At 26.9% G+C, this 17,471-nt stretch overlaps 2 protein-coding genes across 2 annotated transcripts in view; both read right to left on the bottom strand.

Moving 5' to 3' along the window:
• The window catches only part of LOC107451039 (uncharacterized), a 36,601-nt gene extending 32,056 nt beyond the window's left edge, over positions 1–4,545 (bottom strand). Inside the window, exon 1 of the mRNA XM_016067011.4 lies at positions 4,402–4,545. Coding sequence (XP_015922497.1) covers positions 4,402–4,465 — 64 coding nt within the window. The 5' untranslated portion in view covers positions 4,466–4,545. The remainder of the gene's footprint in view (positions 1–4,401) is intronic.
• Positions 4,546–11,177: 6,632 nt separating this feature from the next.
• LOC107451002 (PR/SET domain 13) overlaps positions 11,178–17,471 on the bottom strand; it is an 8,691-nt gene continuing 2,397 nt past the window's right edge. The window contains exons 2-3 of the mRNA XM_071187629.1: positions 15,348–15,588; positions 11,178–13,174 (exon numbers count right to left, since the gene is read on the bottom strand). Coding sequence (XP_071043730.1) covers positions 12,525–13,174; positions 15,348–15,588 — 891 coding nt within the window. The 3' untranslated portion in view covers positions 11,178–12,524. The remainder of the gene's footprint in view (positions 13,175–15,347; positions 15,589–17,471) is intronic.

Here is a 17,471-nt window from a genome sequence, read left to right as displayed (position 1 = left end):
TAAAGAAGCAGTGTTCAATCAAATTTGAATATTTTATATGTAGGGCTTTAAAAAAGACATTAATTTGGGCATATTTTACTAAAATTACTCCACGTTAAGCTTTTTATTTTTAAATTTTGCTCAAAGCAAACGCAATTTAAACTATTTTATTTCTCTTTATCTCGTAAATCTCATTTTAGTGGGATTATGAACACGTTCTTCGTAATTAATTTCGGTTTGCGTTTTAGTAATATTCAAAACTAAATTAAATATTATTTTTTATTAATAAATGAGTATAGCTTGCTCATTAATTAATTAAATGTGGGACAAATTTTATTTCCACAATACACAATTTTTTTCTAAAAATACTTAAATAGCATATTTTTCTGACAAAAAAATGTGTTATTTAAGTATTTTTAGAATTTTTGCAAAAGAAAAAAAACCGTATTATGAAAAAGTTTTTAAGTAATTAATTTACTTGTTTAAAAACTTCATTCGCTTCAAATATATACGAATTGGAAATAATAGTAGACATGTTTCAAGTGCTCAAAAACAGGAGCTCATTTTCAAGACTTGCTAGGCGAGAATAAGAAAAAAAATTGACTATCATTTCCAAATTTATTCACTTTTGAATCAAGAATTATTTTACCGTTTCTGCTTCCTGGGAAAATTTATTTAATTAACACCATATAATTCTTTATTCGTACCTAAAATTTATGTATCCTTCCATCTTATAAACAATTATTATAATGTTATCTAATCTTAAATTTTTCTTATTTTTCTTGTTTTTTCTAATTTATTTTTATAAGAGTTGTTTATTAAAAGAGGCTACTAATTTAGAACTTACTGTAAGCCTTAAACCAAAACATGATATTTTATTAACTAAAAAGTGAATATTTTTATTACAATTACTAATGTTATAGGTTTTTAATGCAAGCTGTTCTATTGGTGGCATTTATGAATAGACATCATCATATTTATACTAATTGTGTTCATCTCTACGTAAAGAATAAGAATTGCAGATCAATGAGTCTAAGTTTATAGGAAGACAACTGTAATAAGTCAAACAATTGCTAAAACATTTAGACCTGAGAATATTGTCTCCCTAGTAAACTAAAAATAGAAGGTGCTCCAAAATGTCACAAATGTGTCACAAATGTGAATTAAAAAATATAAGTTTTTAAGGTTGCAAATTAATATTCAAGCAAGAAATGCTTGCGGAAACTTACAAATCACTATTGATGAAAGCTGTTGCACATAGAATCAAAACCTCTTTGATTGAGGAGTCGTAAACAAAAAGTTATTGTATGACAATAATTTGAAATATCTTCAACTGCAAACGCCTTCCTCATAAATAATTTTCCAGCATTGAAAATATTTTTGTTTTTTCCTTTTAAATATTAATTTGTTATGTTTATATGTTTTTGTTTTAATTTTTGACATGTATTTATAGATATCCAAGGAGGCCATTACAGAACACCCTATTTAAATCATCAAATTTATTTCCATCCAAATGTGTTCAGCCGAAGATGAACCAAAACTTTTACTTGTTACCTACCTTTTAATCCAAATTTTAATTTACCAGAAATGAAAGAAAGGAATAAATTATAAAATAATAAGTTGAAACAATGTTATCAAAATAAATTTTATGAATGCGTTCCATACTTATCTTTTCAATATGTTGGCAAGTGCTGGAATATTCTCAAAAAAAAATACCTACCTCTATAATATGTTATCCAAAATTTGTCATTAAGAAGAAGTAAAGTAACTGATCAACATCAATCCTTTATTATACGAATTATCATAACTTCAAACAACAATTAAATTTTTAACGAAATATGCGGAATGTTAAAAAGGTCTGCTAATCCCTATTCTAAATATTAAATTAGGTAGAAAAAAGAGTATTTCAGAAATGTTTGTCATATTTCAATTGCTTTGTTCTACTCTCCAGAAACTCGATTCAACGGTTGAATTTTATAACCACGCTCATGTGCTGCCTACTGAATAAGATGAAACATGGTATCATGTATATAGGTGTAATAAGCATTAACTAGGGCTTAATACAATTTAAATTGGCTTCTTATTCTGGTTGTAACAAGTTTGCTACATATTACGAGGAGAAAAAAATTCTGGTACAATTACCGAACTGTATGGTAATAAAACTTCTGGTTAAAAAAACAACAACATAATTTTGAGTAATAAAACCAAAATATATTATTTTTGCACCACTCACTTCATAATTTTTTCAATCATGTGGTAATGGTTTACAAAAATTTCTGATTTTAAAAATTATAATCCTTATTACCACACATTTACTAAAAAATATGAAACTGAAAAGTAAATTCAAACGAATAAGTGATTTTTATGCCATGCTCTAAGGTATTATGATAAAATTACCAAATTTTATCCCATATTATAAAGCCATATTTTATTGTTAAATTTACCAAAGTCATTACCAAATCGCTTCGATAAAATTTACCGAGCTTTTTGGTGTTCCCATAGTGTCAGAAATACGATAAATTTAGACATGCTCTGACTATACTCCTTTTATCAGTGCATATTTCAAAGTGCTCCAAACCATTTAACATTGAATTACCAAGGTCTTTTTAAAATACTTAATATCAGGTGATTATTAATTACCCATAAAAAGAGTGACCAAGAGTTTATTCCAGTATACTAATAACGTACAATCTTTCTTTTAATTCTCCTTTTTGAAATAATTTTTTATGGATTCCTAAACTATCAGAATTTATAGCAAGAAACCACATAAATCAGAACTTAATAAAACTGAATCTTATTTGATAAATTATAATACATTATTATTGACGTATAGTGCCAAAATGGTTTGCATAGTTATTCATGCCTTATTTGTTAATTTTTGAACATAGTGCATGCTTAAAAACGCAATTTAATCTAAACAAGCCCCTATCTATTCCAATATAGTGAGCATATGTCGATGTGGTATCTGAATGTTTTCTTTTAAAAATAAAACGATTGTAACGATATCGATATCTAATGCAGAAATTTTAAAGAAACTGTACTTATTTTTAAAAAACAATTATGTGACGTTTAAAGATAAGAAATACTTTTATAAAAATAAAACAAACGAAAGTTAAGATAACGGTTTCTACAAAAACACTGAAATCTGTCAATGTGACACATTTTCGGTATTTTATTCCTACAAACTCCAAGAAATTTACTATTATAATATTTGCTTCAGGAATAAGACAATTCTTGTATCTTGAAAATAATTTTCATTAAAGAAATTTTAATAAATTTATTTTGAAAAGCGTTATATCACAAATAAAAATAATAGATACCTTTTAGAAATTAAAATTAAGAAAAAGGTTTCTACAAAAGCGATTGAAATGAAGTCTGTCAATGTCACATATTTTCTTTATTTTTTTCCTACAAATTCCAAAAAATGTACTATTTTGTTTAAGAATAAAGCAAATCTTCGATCTAGAAATTAATTTTCATTACAGAAAATAAATGGATTTATTTTGATAGGCGTTATATGACAATTAAAAATAAAAGATACTTTTCTGAAAATAAAACAAAAATTAAGATAACGGTTTTTACAAAAACAATTAAACTTAAGTCCGTCAATGTGACACGTTTTCTTAATCTTTCTCCCTCAAATTGCAAAAAATTTACTATTTTGTTTTAGAAATAAAATAATCCTTCTATCTAAAAAATTATTTTCATTAAAGAAAATAAAAAGTGGATTTCTTCTTTAATCGTTATAATTAAAAATAATAGATACTTTTCAGAAAATAAAACGAAATTAAGATAACGGTTTCTACAAAAAAATGAACAACATTCTGTGGTTGGGACACGTTTTCTTTGATTTTCTCCTACAAATTCTAAAAAATATATTATTTTGCTATTATAACAATTCTTCTGTTAAGAAAGCAATTTTCACAGAAAGAAAATTAAATAGGTTTAATTTGATAAGTGCTGTATCACAATTAAAAACAATAGATACTTTTCAGGAAATAAAACAAAAGTTAAAATAACGGTTTCCAAAAAACAAAATTGAACTGAAATCTGACAATATGATATATGTTTTCTCCCTTTTCAACCTACAAATTTCAAAGGATTTACTATTTTATCTGTGGAATCTAACAATTCTTCTATTACTAGAGTAATTTTCCTTAAAGAAAAGTAAATGAATTTATTTTGATAAACTTTACATCTTATTTAAAGATAATAGATTCTTTTCACAAAATAAAACAAAAGTTAAGATAACAGTTTTTAAAGAAACAATCGATTTGAAGTTGGCAGAGTAACATGTCTTCTTCACTTTTTCTACTACTAATTCCAAACGATTTATCATAGTGTTAGTGTATTACTTTTCTTAAGAAACTAACTTTCTTTAAAGAAAATGAAATTGATCCGGAAATCAATAAAGATATTTACCTGTCTCATCCAAAAATAAGAGAAAAAGAAGTAAACACGTTCCGAAAATCCTTGCTGGTTCCATCGCGATCTGACGAGCATATGGTAAGAAACGAGGTCTTAAAAGCTGAACCTGTCTTTCCAGATACTCTTTCCTTTCACACCCACGGGGCTCACATCTCTAATTTCTTTTCCTGTGCTTTCTTTATTTTTAATTACGATAGAGTAGATCACTTGGATTTTATCTAAATACAATCATTTTCTTCATGCTTCATTAACCCTTACTATCTCACGAATTTCAATTTGTTGATCTTCATTTTAAAACAGCTTTTTTCAGCTCTTTATTTTATGTGCATATGGAAAATGCAATTAATAAGTGGGAAACAGAATGTCTACCCAAAATAATAATTTTTTCTACGACAGTTAGTTTTTATAAAGTACCGCTATAGTGTCTATACATTACATAAAAAATATTCAAGCTGAGGTGCGTGACATGACACAAAGGCGCTGTCTTTCAAAACTACAGGAAGTTTTCAGACAAATTAATATTATACTTTTTTCTAAGATCCTTTTTGGATAATAATATTTTCTTTCGACGTATCTATAAAGTATCTGGTGCGTAACATAACACAGAGGAGTTGTCTTTAAAAATTATAGTAAGTTTTTAGACAAATTAATATTATACTTTTTCCTCAGATTCTTTTTTGGACAATGATATTTTCTTGGAACGCATCTATAAAGTATCTGGTTCGTAACATAACACAGAGGAGTTGTCTTTAAAAACTATAGTTAGATTTCCGACAAATTAATATTATACTTTTTTCACAGATTCTGCTAAAAAAATTATACTTTCCAGCAACGTATCTATAAAGTATATGGTGGATAATATAACACAGAGAAGCTTACTTTTTTCTTCGATTCTTTTAGGAAAATGATGAACATATCGATAAATTTTCTGATGTTTAACATAACACAAAGGAGTTGCCTTTAAAAACTTTAGAAAGTTTTCAGACAAATTAATATTATACTTTTTTGCTCAGATTTTTTTTAGAAAATGATGCTTTCTAGGAATATATCTATAACGTATTCCATGTATGTCCATGCATATAAGGTCCGTGCATGTAAGATTCAAGTATATAAGGTATAAAGTATGTCCATGTCCCTCTCTCCTTGTGATAAGTGTGTGAATTATTTTTACAGAAAGTGGGGAAAATTTAAATTTACTTTTAATCTGGAATAATTATCAAATGCCAATAATCCTACGTTTTAATTTTTTTAATCACCAATGTTAAAGAGCCTGCGGAGTTCGAGCCTTAGCTCCCATACTTCGAAATAAACTTCAACTTTCACTTTTTGTGACGTAAGTGATACAAACATTCTCTCCTCAGCAGCTTACCACAGATGCATTCGATACCTTACTGTGCTTGGTGATGCGTCGAATTTCATTCTTGTATTTCTAAACTAACTAAACGTAATTTTATGAATTGATTGTTTGTAAGCATTAAATGATTTATTTTAAATGTTAATTAAGATTAATTAATTATTTTTACTAGTTATTATAATTAATGATAAAAGTTGATTCATGACGGATTCGAGGCTGTGTCAATGTTCAACTAGGTATATTTTTTAAACTTTTGAACCCCACTCAGAAGACAAGAGAAGTCCTGAGTTGAGCATGGGAACAGGCTAAATTTTCTGGAATACTTTTTGAGTAAGACTCCATTATTGAAGAGGGAAAAAATGAGGTTCCACTGTAAGAAGGCTGTAAACCAAAGTCCATCGCCCAAAAAATTAACCAACTATCGCCGGGATTTGATGCGGGGTTGAGAAATGAGCACTATACTCCCTGAGCAATTCCGGGTTCTCAACACTTAAAATTAAATTACAAAAAATATTACGAATCAAAATATAACCAAAATAATTAATATGACTAATATCGGTCTTTTTGTGCTGAAGCAGTTAATAAAAATAGAAAGCAGTTAATAAAAATCACTGTGAAACTTTCAAAAATAAAATTTTAAAAAAATCAGTTCATAATAATCTCACAAAAGTGTCCTTCTTCAGATGTATTTTTCTCACATCATTCATAAATTTTTAAAAAAATTCACATAATTTACCTACTGTATTATTTTTATGTCGTCAATAAGATATTTCTGGTGTATTTTCTAAGTGGTAATTACTAATTTCTAAACTGCTATTTACACACAAGTATAAAAATATTCCATAAAAACAATTGCTTATGAAATATTCTTTAGCTTATATAATTTATATAAAACGCATATTTTTGTACTATATAATAAATATTATTAATATTTAAATTTTTAAAAAAATTACAGAAAAGTGTATATGTTCTGTATTCATGTATTTGCGTAATTGTAAATAGCAGAAAGCAGTTACCATGCAATTAGTATCACAATTACCATGGTGGTCATGGAGGTTACGGCTTCAAGATCTCATAAATAGGTGGTAATGTGGTCAACCCTGTGCACTAGTCACTTTTATATGCCAGACAAACTAGTACCCACCAATATGAAACTGAGTGGGTTTCAACCCACCACCGGTCATCAAACCCTAGTTCTTCCCCGTGCCATAATCACTGAGTTATATGCTATTTCAAAAATTCGTTTTAAATTAAAAATTTGATAGAATGGAATTTTTTTCAGTTAAGAGTTTTAAAAGAGTAAAATGTTTTAATAATAATATATATAATAATATATTAATACATTAATTCATTAATTCAATACCATTAGCTACTTTCTTATCTTGATTCAATAAAATGATAACTTTATTTTTTTTTCTTTCATTCTATACTTATTGTGCAGGTTTCTTTACTGTAATCAGAAATAAAAATTTATTTTTAATACCTACTGAGGTGAAAAGATCTGAAAAACCCGATTTCAATTATAAAACCCGGATACAATGTGCATATAAAAAGAAAAACATTATTTCTGAGAAAATGAAATAAATTTATTTTGGTGATCTTATTTTAAATAATTGCAATCTTAGCAAGAAAAACCTGATATAAAAACTGGAAGAAGATTTATTTCTCAAAATAGAATTCAGATAAGTTTTAACATTAAATGAATAAATAAAAAACATAATCTGAAATTACATATACCGCATTCTCGGTATATTTATTTATTGGTAACAAGAAACAGCATATTAACTTTATAATATTTTAGTAAATATTCAGATGTTGATACTTATAAATGAAAGAAAATAATTTTATCAACATCATCAGGTTTTCCGTGTTGCTCATAACTGATAGGCTTGCTCCATTTCTTTTTCACTATGTGGAAAACATACAACTTAAGCAAACCTTAAATCGTTAAAAGTAATAAGCTATTACTTCGAAAAGTTTTTTTCTTCTTTTCAATTTCTTTCCTCGATCTTAAGATTTCTGTTTAAAAGAACCGGCCAGACGAGTCTGCGCTTTTGTTTTAAAACACTTCCTAAACGCATAAAAATACTCGGCAAAAATAAAATTTTATGATTGCAAAAGACACAAGCCCCTCAAAGAAGTAATTTTCCAATTGTTTCTTAAACTAGTTTTCGACGGTATGAGGATATTTTTAAACTGTAATATAATCATTAAGCAAGGCAATACCAATACTATAGTTCTCTTAATATTTAAAAGAAATAACAGAATCAATTGCAAAAAGTGTTAGTTAACAGTATTTTTTTATTTTGGAAATTTCATAAATTTAGAATTTTCATTCAACAATTTACAAAAAAATAAATTTTATGATTGCAAAGAATGTAATCCCCTTCAAGAAGTTTTTTCGATAGTTTACTAAACAAGTTTTCGAAGGTGCATGCATATTTTTAAACTAGTATAAACTTATTTAAGTAAATTTATTTAACCCTGTAATTATAATATTATAGTTCTCTTAATATTTAAAAGAAATAACATTAATATTAATTGCAAAAAGTGTTAATTACAATCAGATTTTTTTAACTTTGAAAATTTCAAAAGTTAAGAAATTTTTTTCAGCAATTTATAAAAATTAAATTTTATCAGTGCAAGGGATGCAAGCTCCTTTGGAAAGAACTTTCGATAGTTTACTAAACTGGTTTTTATCGGTGTGCGTATATTTTTAAATAAGTATATTTGTTTAACCTTGTAATTATAATGCTATGATTCTATTGTTATTTAAGAGAAATAACATTAAAATTAGTTGCAAAAAGTGTTAAATTACATTCGGATTTTTTTTTACTTAGGCACTTTCACAAATTTAGAATTTTTTTCCCACCATTTTAATTAACAGATTCGCCAAATTTTTTATTTATCAACTAAAAATTTTGGAAATATGCCTACTAGGGGAAAAGAGCATTATTGTTTGTTTTATTTCCTAGAATATTCGCAATTTTTACTTAATAATTATAATAGTTTCCCCAATAGCAAAAATTTCTGTATTTATCTGCAGATCAATTAATTAAATAATTGTATTTACTAATCATTGTCTAAAAGACAAATTAAATCTACGAAATGCATCACCGATCAGTCATCTGAATTTAGAAAAATTTAATTATACTTATCAAAAATATATTAAGCAATTTTTAAGATTTTGAAGGGTCACTAATTGCGAGTATGAAAAAATCTAAATATTTTCATAAACTATAAATTAAGCAATTTTTTGGATTTTGAAAGATCACTAATTGTAAATATGAAAAAAATCTAAATATTTTCATAAACTATATATTAGTTTATGACTATATATTAGTCAGTTTTCAGGATTTTGAAGGGTCACTAATTACGAATATGAATGTCAGATTTGCAAAACTCATTTTGGTTAATCCAATATATTGATACAAAAGGATTATTTTTACGATATCTTACGAACTATTATCATAACACTTAGATAAATGAGTAACTGTTTATTTTCAGGATTCCTGATTGCTAATATAATATCAATTTATTAAAATTCATATGATATAAAAGTTTTTATTGTTATTGAAAATGAATTTTTACTGAAATAAATGTAAAATTCTATACTTGAATTTTTGAAAACAATTGAGATTGGAATTTGAATATTATTTTAGAAAAAATAGATAAATTTCTCTATATGTTTCAAAATATCATGTATGAAATTAAAAATATACATATTAAATGCAAAACAATTAAGCAATGTTATTTCGGTAGTATATTTTTGAAAATTAATTTCACTTTTCTTTTCTTTTTCCTTATATATCATAAAAAAACTGTAAATATGCTTCATATTCTGTAATCACTTAAAAAATATTTTCTGACACTGATTTTTATTGCGATAATATTTATGCTATATACTGTTATACGAGAATCAAAATTTCTTATTTATATCAGATATAACTATTCTGATTGCTGGTTACAAACTTTCAAATTTTTCTGGAATTTGTCTTTCAAATAAGTTATGAATTGAATCATTCTATCTGCATTCGATGTACACTGCTGTTTTACAAAACTATAAAGCCTTTTTCATGTTTTGTGGAGAAAAGTTGCATACTTGCAATATACGTAGAAAAAAAAACATTTTATCAGATCAACTATCAAAACTATTATTTTCTTCGAACTTCAAGATCAATTAATTTAGCCCCTTTATTTCCTTTTTTGAATATATACAAGTTTTGCCGGCACAATTGAAACTCAATTCAAACGTACGGAAAATATTTTTATTACCTTCTAGCGCAAATATGCGCAGCTAATATTTTTTTCACTATATTTACTTTTCTTTACCAGAACAATAAAATTTTATACCAGTAAAATGTGACCAACATTTTTAAATTCAACGAAATTTCTAAAAAATACCAGAAATCGAGGCTAGCGAGGAGATTTGTTGCTAACGAGGGTGATTACATTATTGATTAAAAATAAAATCTTGATAACAAATATCAAATGTACCAAAACAACATTGCTTTCCGGTCCCCCTAATGTATTATGCTTTATTGAAAATCCTTACTCTTGTACTTACTTTCTCCTTACTCATTTCATTTCGAATTAAATTTAGGCATGTCTTAGTAAAATAATGTTTAAAAAAAGGAATGCTCTTCATTTTTGTAAAAAAAATTCTTGGAAACAGGAATATTATTTAAAAATTAAATCAAATTTTGGTGAATCAAATGTCTCATCATTTATGTGTATTCCTTTTCTTCAATCTCTCCTCTATGCGGTGAGTACATTTTGTTGTGTTGTGGACATATATTTGTCTGTTTTCAATTGGAAGCATCCCATCACTATATCAAATGCTTTGCTTGTATTTAGATATGGAAAGTCATTGCCGTATTATCTTAAATGTATGATTTTAGTTATTGAAATTTAGTGATACCAATCCGTTCAATTTTTACCTTATACTGAGGGACCACTGAATCTATTGAGTTACTGCTATTCCACGTTGGTTTTGTACTTCCACTTTTCGTAAACGATAACGTTTATTTAATTACTTTTAATCTTATTTCAAGCCTTAATTTTTTCTTTAACTTTGAAATCAATAATTGTTTTTCTCCCTTCAATGACTGAATATTTAATATTCAAGTTCAAATACAATCTTCTTCCATTTCAATAATTTATATTATTATTGTGATGTATCTCATCTATTATACAATTCCAAAATCATCATCAAATCTATCATCAATCATTCCATCCATTATCTAAATAAATAAAATATTTAATTTGCAATAACACCATCACTTATTTAATATTTATTTTTAAACTTGTTATAGTCCTCATCAATCAGACGCACGCTTAGTTTGATAAAAATATATTTAATTATCTAATTTACACACAGTTCAAATCGTATAAAAAGTAAAAATAAATAGTGTAGTTTTAAATTATTGTGAAATAATTATTTCAAGAGGGGAACAATAAGGAAAAAGAATATCACTCTGAATATCTTTTGCACTAATAATCGGGTCATCACAAACTAAATGCCAATATTAATGTTTTAAAGGGTTCATCTCAAATACGCTAATTAATAAGTGGTAATTATCAATTAAATTACGAAAATAGACGCAACAAAAACGCACTTTCTCTGAATAAATATTTTTTTCGATGAATTTGAATTTTTGACCTTCAAAATATTAGGGATAACTGCAAAATGAAAAAAATAGTCCGAAAAGTTAGATAATGAGTGCAGTCGAAAGGTTGAGTCCCTTAATGTCAATGTTACTTTATCCTTTTTTCGTCATGTCTCAGTAACTTCTTAAACGAAAGAAAAAATATTTGCACACAATTGTAAAACTTGTTCATCCAACGATTCCTGTAAAAAATTATTTTTCAAACTATTTTTTTATTATATAATTTACTAATGTCGAAAAAATTTAAATGCAAGGTATACAATTGTTTACACCAATTTAATTAACATAATCTTGAACGAAAAAATTCGAAATGTACGCAAAAATAGAAATTGACAGTAAAAGTGCCCTAACTTTCAATCATCCTCCTGTCTGAAATATCGGGGCCATATTTTTTTAGATATCTGTTGCCCCCAATATTTTGAGGGTTAAGAACCCAAATCCATAGAACGAAGATGATTTTTCAGAGAAAGCACGTTTTGCGAAATAGTGAGTAGCTTAAAATATCGCCAGCACTAATAAACTATCATTTTAAAGTTAGACCCATCAATATTTAATACTAGTATGCAAAAATCCGATCATTAGATCAAAAGTTATTAAAGTACTCGTTGTCTTTTTCTTGCGTACTACACATACTTTCACGCTATGTAAAAATAACAAATGCGATATCCTTGAAAATTCCAAATTTTTCACCCTCAATCGTTCAATTAAAATAATTTAAATCATTTGGTTACTTCCACACTATCTTTCTCTTTTGAATCTCTCAGGGAGTCAGTTTGATGTCTTGATTCCATATGCCTCTGTAAATCTCCTCTTCACATTAAAACTCTTCCACAAATTGGACATCTATACGGAGTATTCGAATCAGAATGAAGATGTACATGTTGGTTCGAATTGCTAAGATCACTAAGCGATCGAAAGCAGAAATTACATTTTAATGGTAATATCCAGTATGATTCTTAGATCAAAAAAAATTATAGTACTCGTTTTTTTTCTTTACTCACTGCACATACTTTCAAGCTATGTAAAAAAAAAATACGATTTCCTTGAAAACTCCAAACTGTTCTCCCTCAATCGTTCAGTTAAAATTATTTAAATCATTTGGTTGCTTCCACACTATCTTTCTCTTTTGAATCTATCAGAGAATCAGTTTGATGTCTTGATTTCATATGCCTCTGCAAGTCTCTTCGTCGCACTAAAACTTTTCCACAAATCGGACATCTGTACGGAGTATCCGAATCTGAATGAAGACGTACATGTTTATTCAAATTGCTAGGATCACTAAACGGTCGAAAACAGAACTTACATTTTAATGGCTTATAGCCAGTATGAGTACGTACATGTATTTTCAGACCATATTTTCGAGAATATACTTTTCCACAAAAGGGACAAACATGTCCTTGAGATTGAAAATCGGACTTCAATGGATTATCAATCCAACTATTAGAGCTCGATGCAGAATAACAACCAGGAGATAGTTTTGGAGGGAAAATGTTGCTAGATATTTTCGTTTTCGGACGAAAACTAGAATTGTAAATAGTTTGAGTTGAAACTGTGCATTCCGGATAAACTGAAAATTGTCTATCTTTCATCGTAAAGTTTCTGAGAGAGTTGCTTAAAGGTTCTATATGAACATTTCGTGGCTTAGTCTGTAGTAAAGAAACACATTCAAGTGATAGGTGAACTTTTAGTGGATTTGGGTTCTCAAATTTTTTTCCACATTTATGACAGAAATAATCTTGATTACCTAAAACAAAAATTAGAATATGTTAGACATATTTCATATTAGAAGCTCACTTCATTTATACTTATTTATCTAATATATTTTTATAATTTGTCATTTTTTGAATTCAGTATAAGTGATGCAGTAAAAAAGTATTAGATTTACTTTTATGTAAAATCTTTTCACTTTTTCAGTACTGATAATAATTATTATTGTAGTGTTTCTATACTCAAAACATTCACTATTGAAAGTGTTTCGAAAATATTAGCCTCATAAGAAGTACCTTTTTCTTGTTGTACCAAAGATCACTATAAAGATAATAGAGACAAAATTATTATTATTATTTATTTTATTTTATTTGTATATAGTTCTGTACACCATATTATTTACGCTCATAAATTCCTTTTTATTTTTTAAGCTAAAACTAATAAAATACACTTATGAAAATATTAATTAATAATACCTAACATTTATATATAAAAGCTCATAAAATACAATTTAAATGTAATCTTTTTTTACATTTATGTATCGACTGCAACAGTTATATTTTTAATATATTTAAATCTCCCAGTTAAGAGAAAAACTCATGGTAGCTACGAATTTTTTTTATAATTAATTTTTAGAAAATAGGCGTCGAAGAACTTTGAACTTTTAATTTGTTTATGTATGTATATATATAAAGTCTTCAATAATAACACCCCTTATATAGTCTTCATTAATTTCGTCATTTTAGTTAACAATCTCCCTAAATAAACTACAATGGGGTTTCGAGTTGAGAAAACATTTTCATATATTTGAAAGTTCCCTTTTGGTCACAAATCACTTGATTTCGTGACGAAATAACTCTTAAAATAAATGATATATAGCTCAAGGATTGCTGAATCGTCAAAAGTTCGTTTGTTTCGGAGAGTGTGTATTGTCTCTTGATTAATATATGGTAAATTTACTTATTGTTCTATTTCTTTTCTTTTCTGATGATCCAATCTAAAAATTTATAATCTAACTTATTCATGCTATTTATTTAAAATATGATCTTAACTCTTTTTTTAAAATCAAAATTAGTCACCATTGAAATATATATTTTTCTTAGGCAATCTCGATTTCCGCTAAAAGAGAACCAAATTTAAACTTATTTACACGGTTCTAATTAACTTCTTAAACTTAAGTACGCGATAGTACTGTTCAACCTGAGTGGAAAAATTATACAATTTAACAGTCTATTTAGGTTTCAATTAATTTGCAACGTATTATCGTTTAAAGTACTAATTTTACAGTTCGACTTGGGGTCAACTTTTCTAAGAGTGTATATTAGGGAATATGTTTAACGCCTTATTTTTAAAAATTCATCACGATTGGTCTTCTCTATTATTTTCTAAAAATTTTAAATAATATGATTAATATATTTACAGGATTCAATTTTCTGTTAAAGGTCACGCCTTTAGAGGACGCCATACAACGGGAGAAGCTTTTCGTTACAAATTTTCTTTCCCCTTCATCACTAATTTCAAAATTGAAAAAAAAGGAAAAGTGAGTTCAGGCAAACCGGGAGTAAGCCATGAAGTTATAATTTTTGACGAAAAAAATTTAACATATATCATAACATATAACATAACATCAAAATCCAAGCAAATTATTGGAAGAGAACTTCTCCGTAGCGTAATCCTAAGGTATTATCTCATAATTTATTTTCATTTGGATAATTCAAATATTTTTTTTTCAGTCTTTGAAACTTCATGGCTTGCTGTANATATATATATAGTTTTTCTCGTGGTACGGCTTATTTGTGAAACCATTTTTTTTTCAACTACAAAAAAAATTTTCTTCGTGCCAATTTCGTTGCTTTTTTTCTGACTTTCTGGATATTTTTAATGTTACTTTTGTCACAAGATTGTCTTAAGATTATAAGAACTTATTTCATTAGTCTTTCAATTGTTTAATAATAACCACTGTGAATGGGCCACTGTAAATGAATGTTATTTATAGTGTGTGTTTTTTAATAAAAATGAAATGTTAAGAGTTATTGTAAAAACCAGATTATTGAAATTCATTTTTAAAACAGAAACTAATTTTTTAAAAATGATTAATTAAATACAATTGTCATTTCAGAAGCAAATGATAACGAAAAACAAGAGCTTGGTCTTGTTTTGTGACCTGCCACATTAAAATATTTATGGTTTAAAAGAAAACAAGTTCGTACCTTTGATATTAAAGGGCTTTAAAAATGGATACTCTAATTCTGAAAGCAAATCAGATCCAATCCATACAAATAATTCTTCTGAACTCTTGATTAATCTAGTCGTTCGTAGAACCAAAACACCGTGACTTTTTATTAGTTCAACATTTTGTTCGTAACAGTTTCGAGCTATATCTACGAAGCAAGCCCAATTTTGTCCAGCTTCTTTTTCCAGGATTGATAAATAACCATTCCTTACTTCCACCTAAAAAAAAAATATTATAAGTCATTTAAACGATTATTAGTTTCCCGCGCCGTGCACATTAAACGAGTGCTCACTAAAATCCGTATAAAACCGTCTTAACTCTCGAATAGCTGAAGTTAAAGTGGTGTCTAGGTTTAATCAATTTGCTTGAAGTTACAAGATAAAAATCTCTATAGATTTAGAGGAGGTACTGTTTCTATCTCCTAAACGGTACAAGATAAGAGGGAAAAGTGAATTACGAAGCCTTTGAGCATTATCTATTTAGAAAGATTCAGTACCTTGCGAAAACATTAATACTAAAAATACTTAAAGTAAAACGAAACGCTCATTTGTTTCCAATTTAATCTTTGTCAAAAATTAAGAAGAAATAAACGTGCACTTTAGGAGTCACCACAAATTAAAATTTAAACTAAACTAAAAAAAAAAGGCATTTCTAAAATTTCTCTAATTATGAAAATGTGATTAAGAATACCAAAACCTGTTTCAAAACCTCAAAGGAAAGAAATGTGAACCATTTGTAAACCCAAAGAAGCGGGCAACCATTTTGTAGTCTTACATCTCACCTTCCTCATTAGTAATTGGATAAATTTCGAACGTTATTCCGTTTGTCATCACTTAAATATTAATATGAAACTTTTAATGAATGAGCTTCTTATTTTAATTTTAGGCAACATTTCTAAAAATATATATTATGCATGGTAATTTTATGGAACACCCTACATGTTTAATAAAAAACAAAAGAAATAATGAATACTTAAATCAAATTGAAGTTTGAAAAATTAATTGAGTAACTTATTTTCATGGAGCATCATAAAAAATAATCCCTTATTTTAGAAATCTTAAAAATGGCATTTGTCTACTGTCGTGATTCTGTCACGTGATTGATCTTCACTATACAGAAATCTGACATATTGCGCTTCGATTCATACATGCAGTAAATAATTTATTTTATAAATTACAATTAAAAAATAAAATTCTTATTGAAAAATGCTTCATATTTTTTTTAATTACCTTATAAAGTGAAAAATAATTTTTTCAGTGATTAAAAAAAAGTCTAATATTTTGAAAAATCCAGGGTGATAACCATAGTTTCGATACTTTACTCAGTTTTTCTATGTTAGGAATGTAAATTTGCTGCTCGATGGAACATTAATTAAAGCAAAATATTTTATAGTTTAATTAAGGCAGCATATTTTATAATTTTATCCAAGGAAATCGTGATGTGTACCACTTAAATCATTTTAATTTAATGCGCGAATGAGGGATTTTGAAAAAATAAGTTTGAATACTAACCACTAAAAACATAACCCATTTAATAACAGATAAAAGCAATAATCGAAAGAATGTTAAAGATAGGGCAAATACATAAACTGAAGTATTGAAAAAAATAAATTATTCAACTGAAATTATGAAATTCTTAAAAATTCAACTTATGATAATTTAGTAGAATAAGAAAAATATCTAACATTTAAAAAACATTTTAAACCTAAGAAATCTATAAGAGATACATTGGCAAGATTTATCGTTTAGCGATATGCGTTACTCTTAAAATAATTTGATCGGAAATCGTTAAATAAATCATGATAACAGCATCCTTAAACTTATCATTATAGCTGCAGAAAGGAACACACAATAAACAATCTGGCGACATAACTTTATTAGAAATAGCCAAAGGATGATTTTGAAAAATCTACTTGGATTGACACGATGCAAAAATTCATAGAACTAATAACTAAAAAAATATTCAATCTCTAGTTGATAACATTTCATAAATCTGATATTGCAAACTTTCTGAAAGTTACTCATTGGATAAATTTGCTGAAGTAGTTAGATTTAAAATTCTGCAAGATTCTCTAGAAAATCAAATTATATATAAATATATA

Source organism: Parasteatoda tepidariorum, chromosome X1 (assembly GCF_043381705.1).
Source record: "Parasteatoda tepidariorum isolate YZ-2023 chromosome X1, CAS_Ptep_4.0, whole genome shotgun sequence".
In the NCBI taxonomy this organism is placed as follows: Eukaryota; Metazoa; Arthropoda; class Arachnida; order Araneae; family Theridiidae; genus Parasteatoda; species Parasteatoda tepidariorum.
The sequence above is the reverse complement of the archived record's forward strand: the minus strand, read 5'-3'. Positions and strand labels throughout refer to the sequence as shown.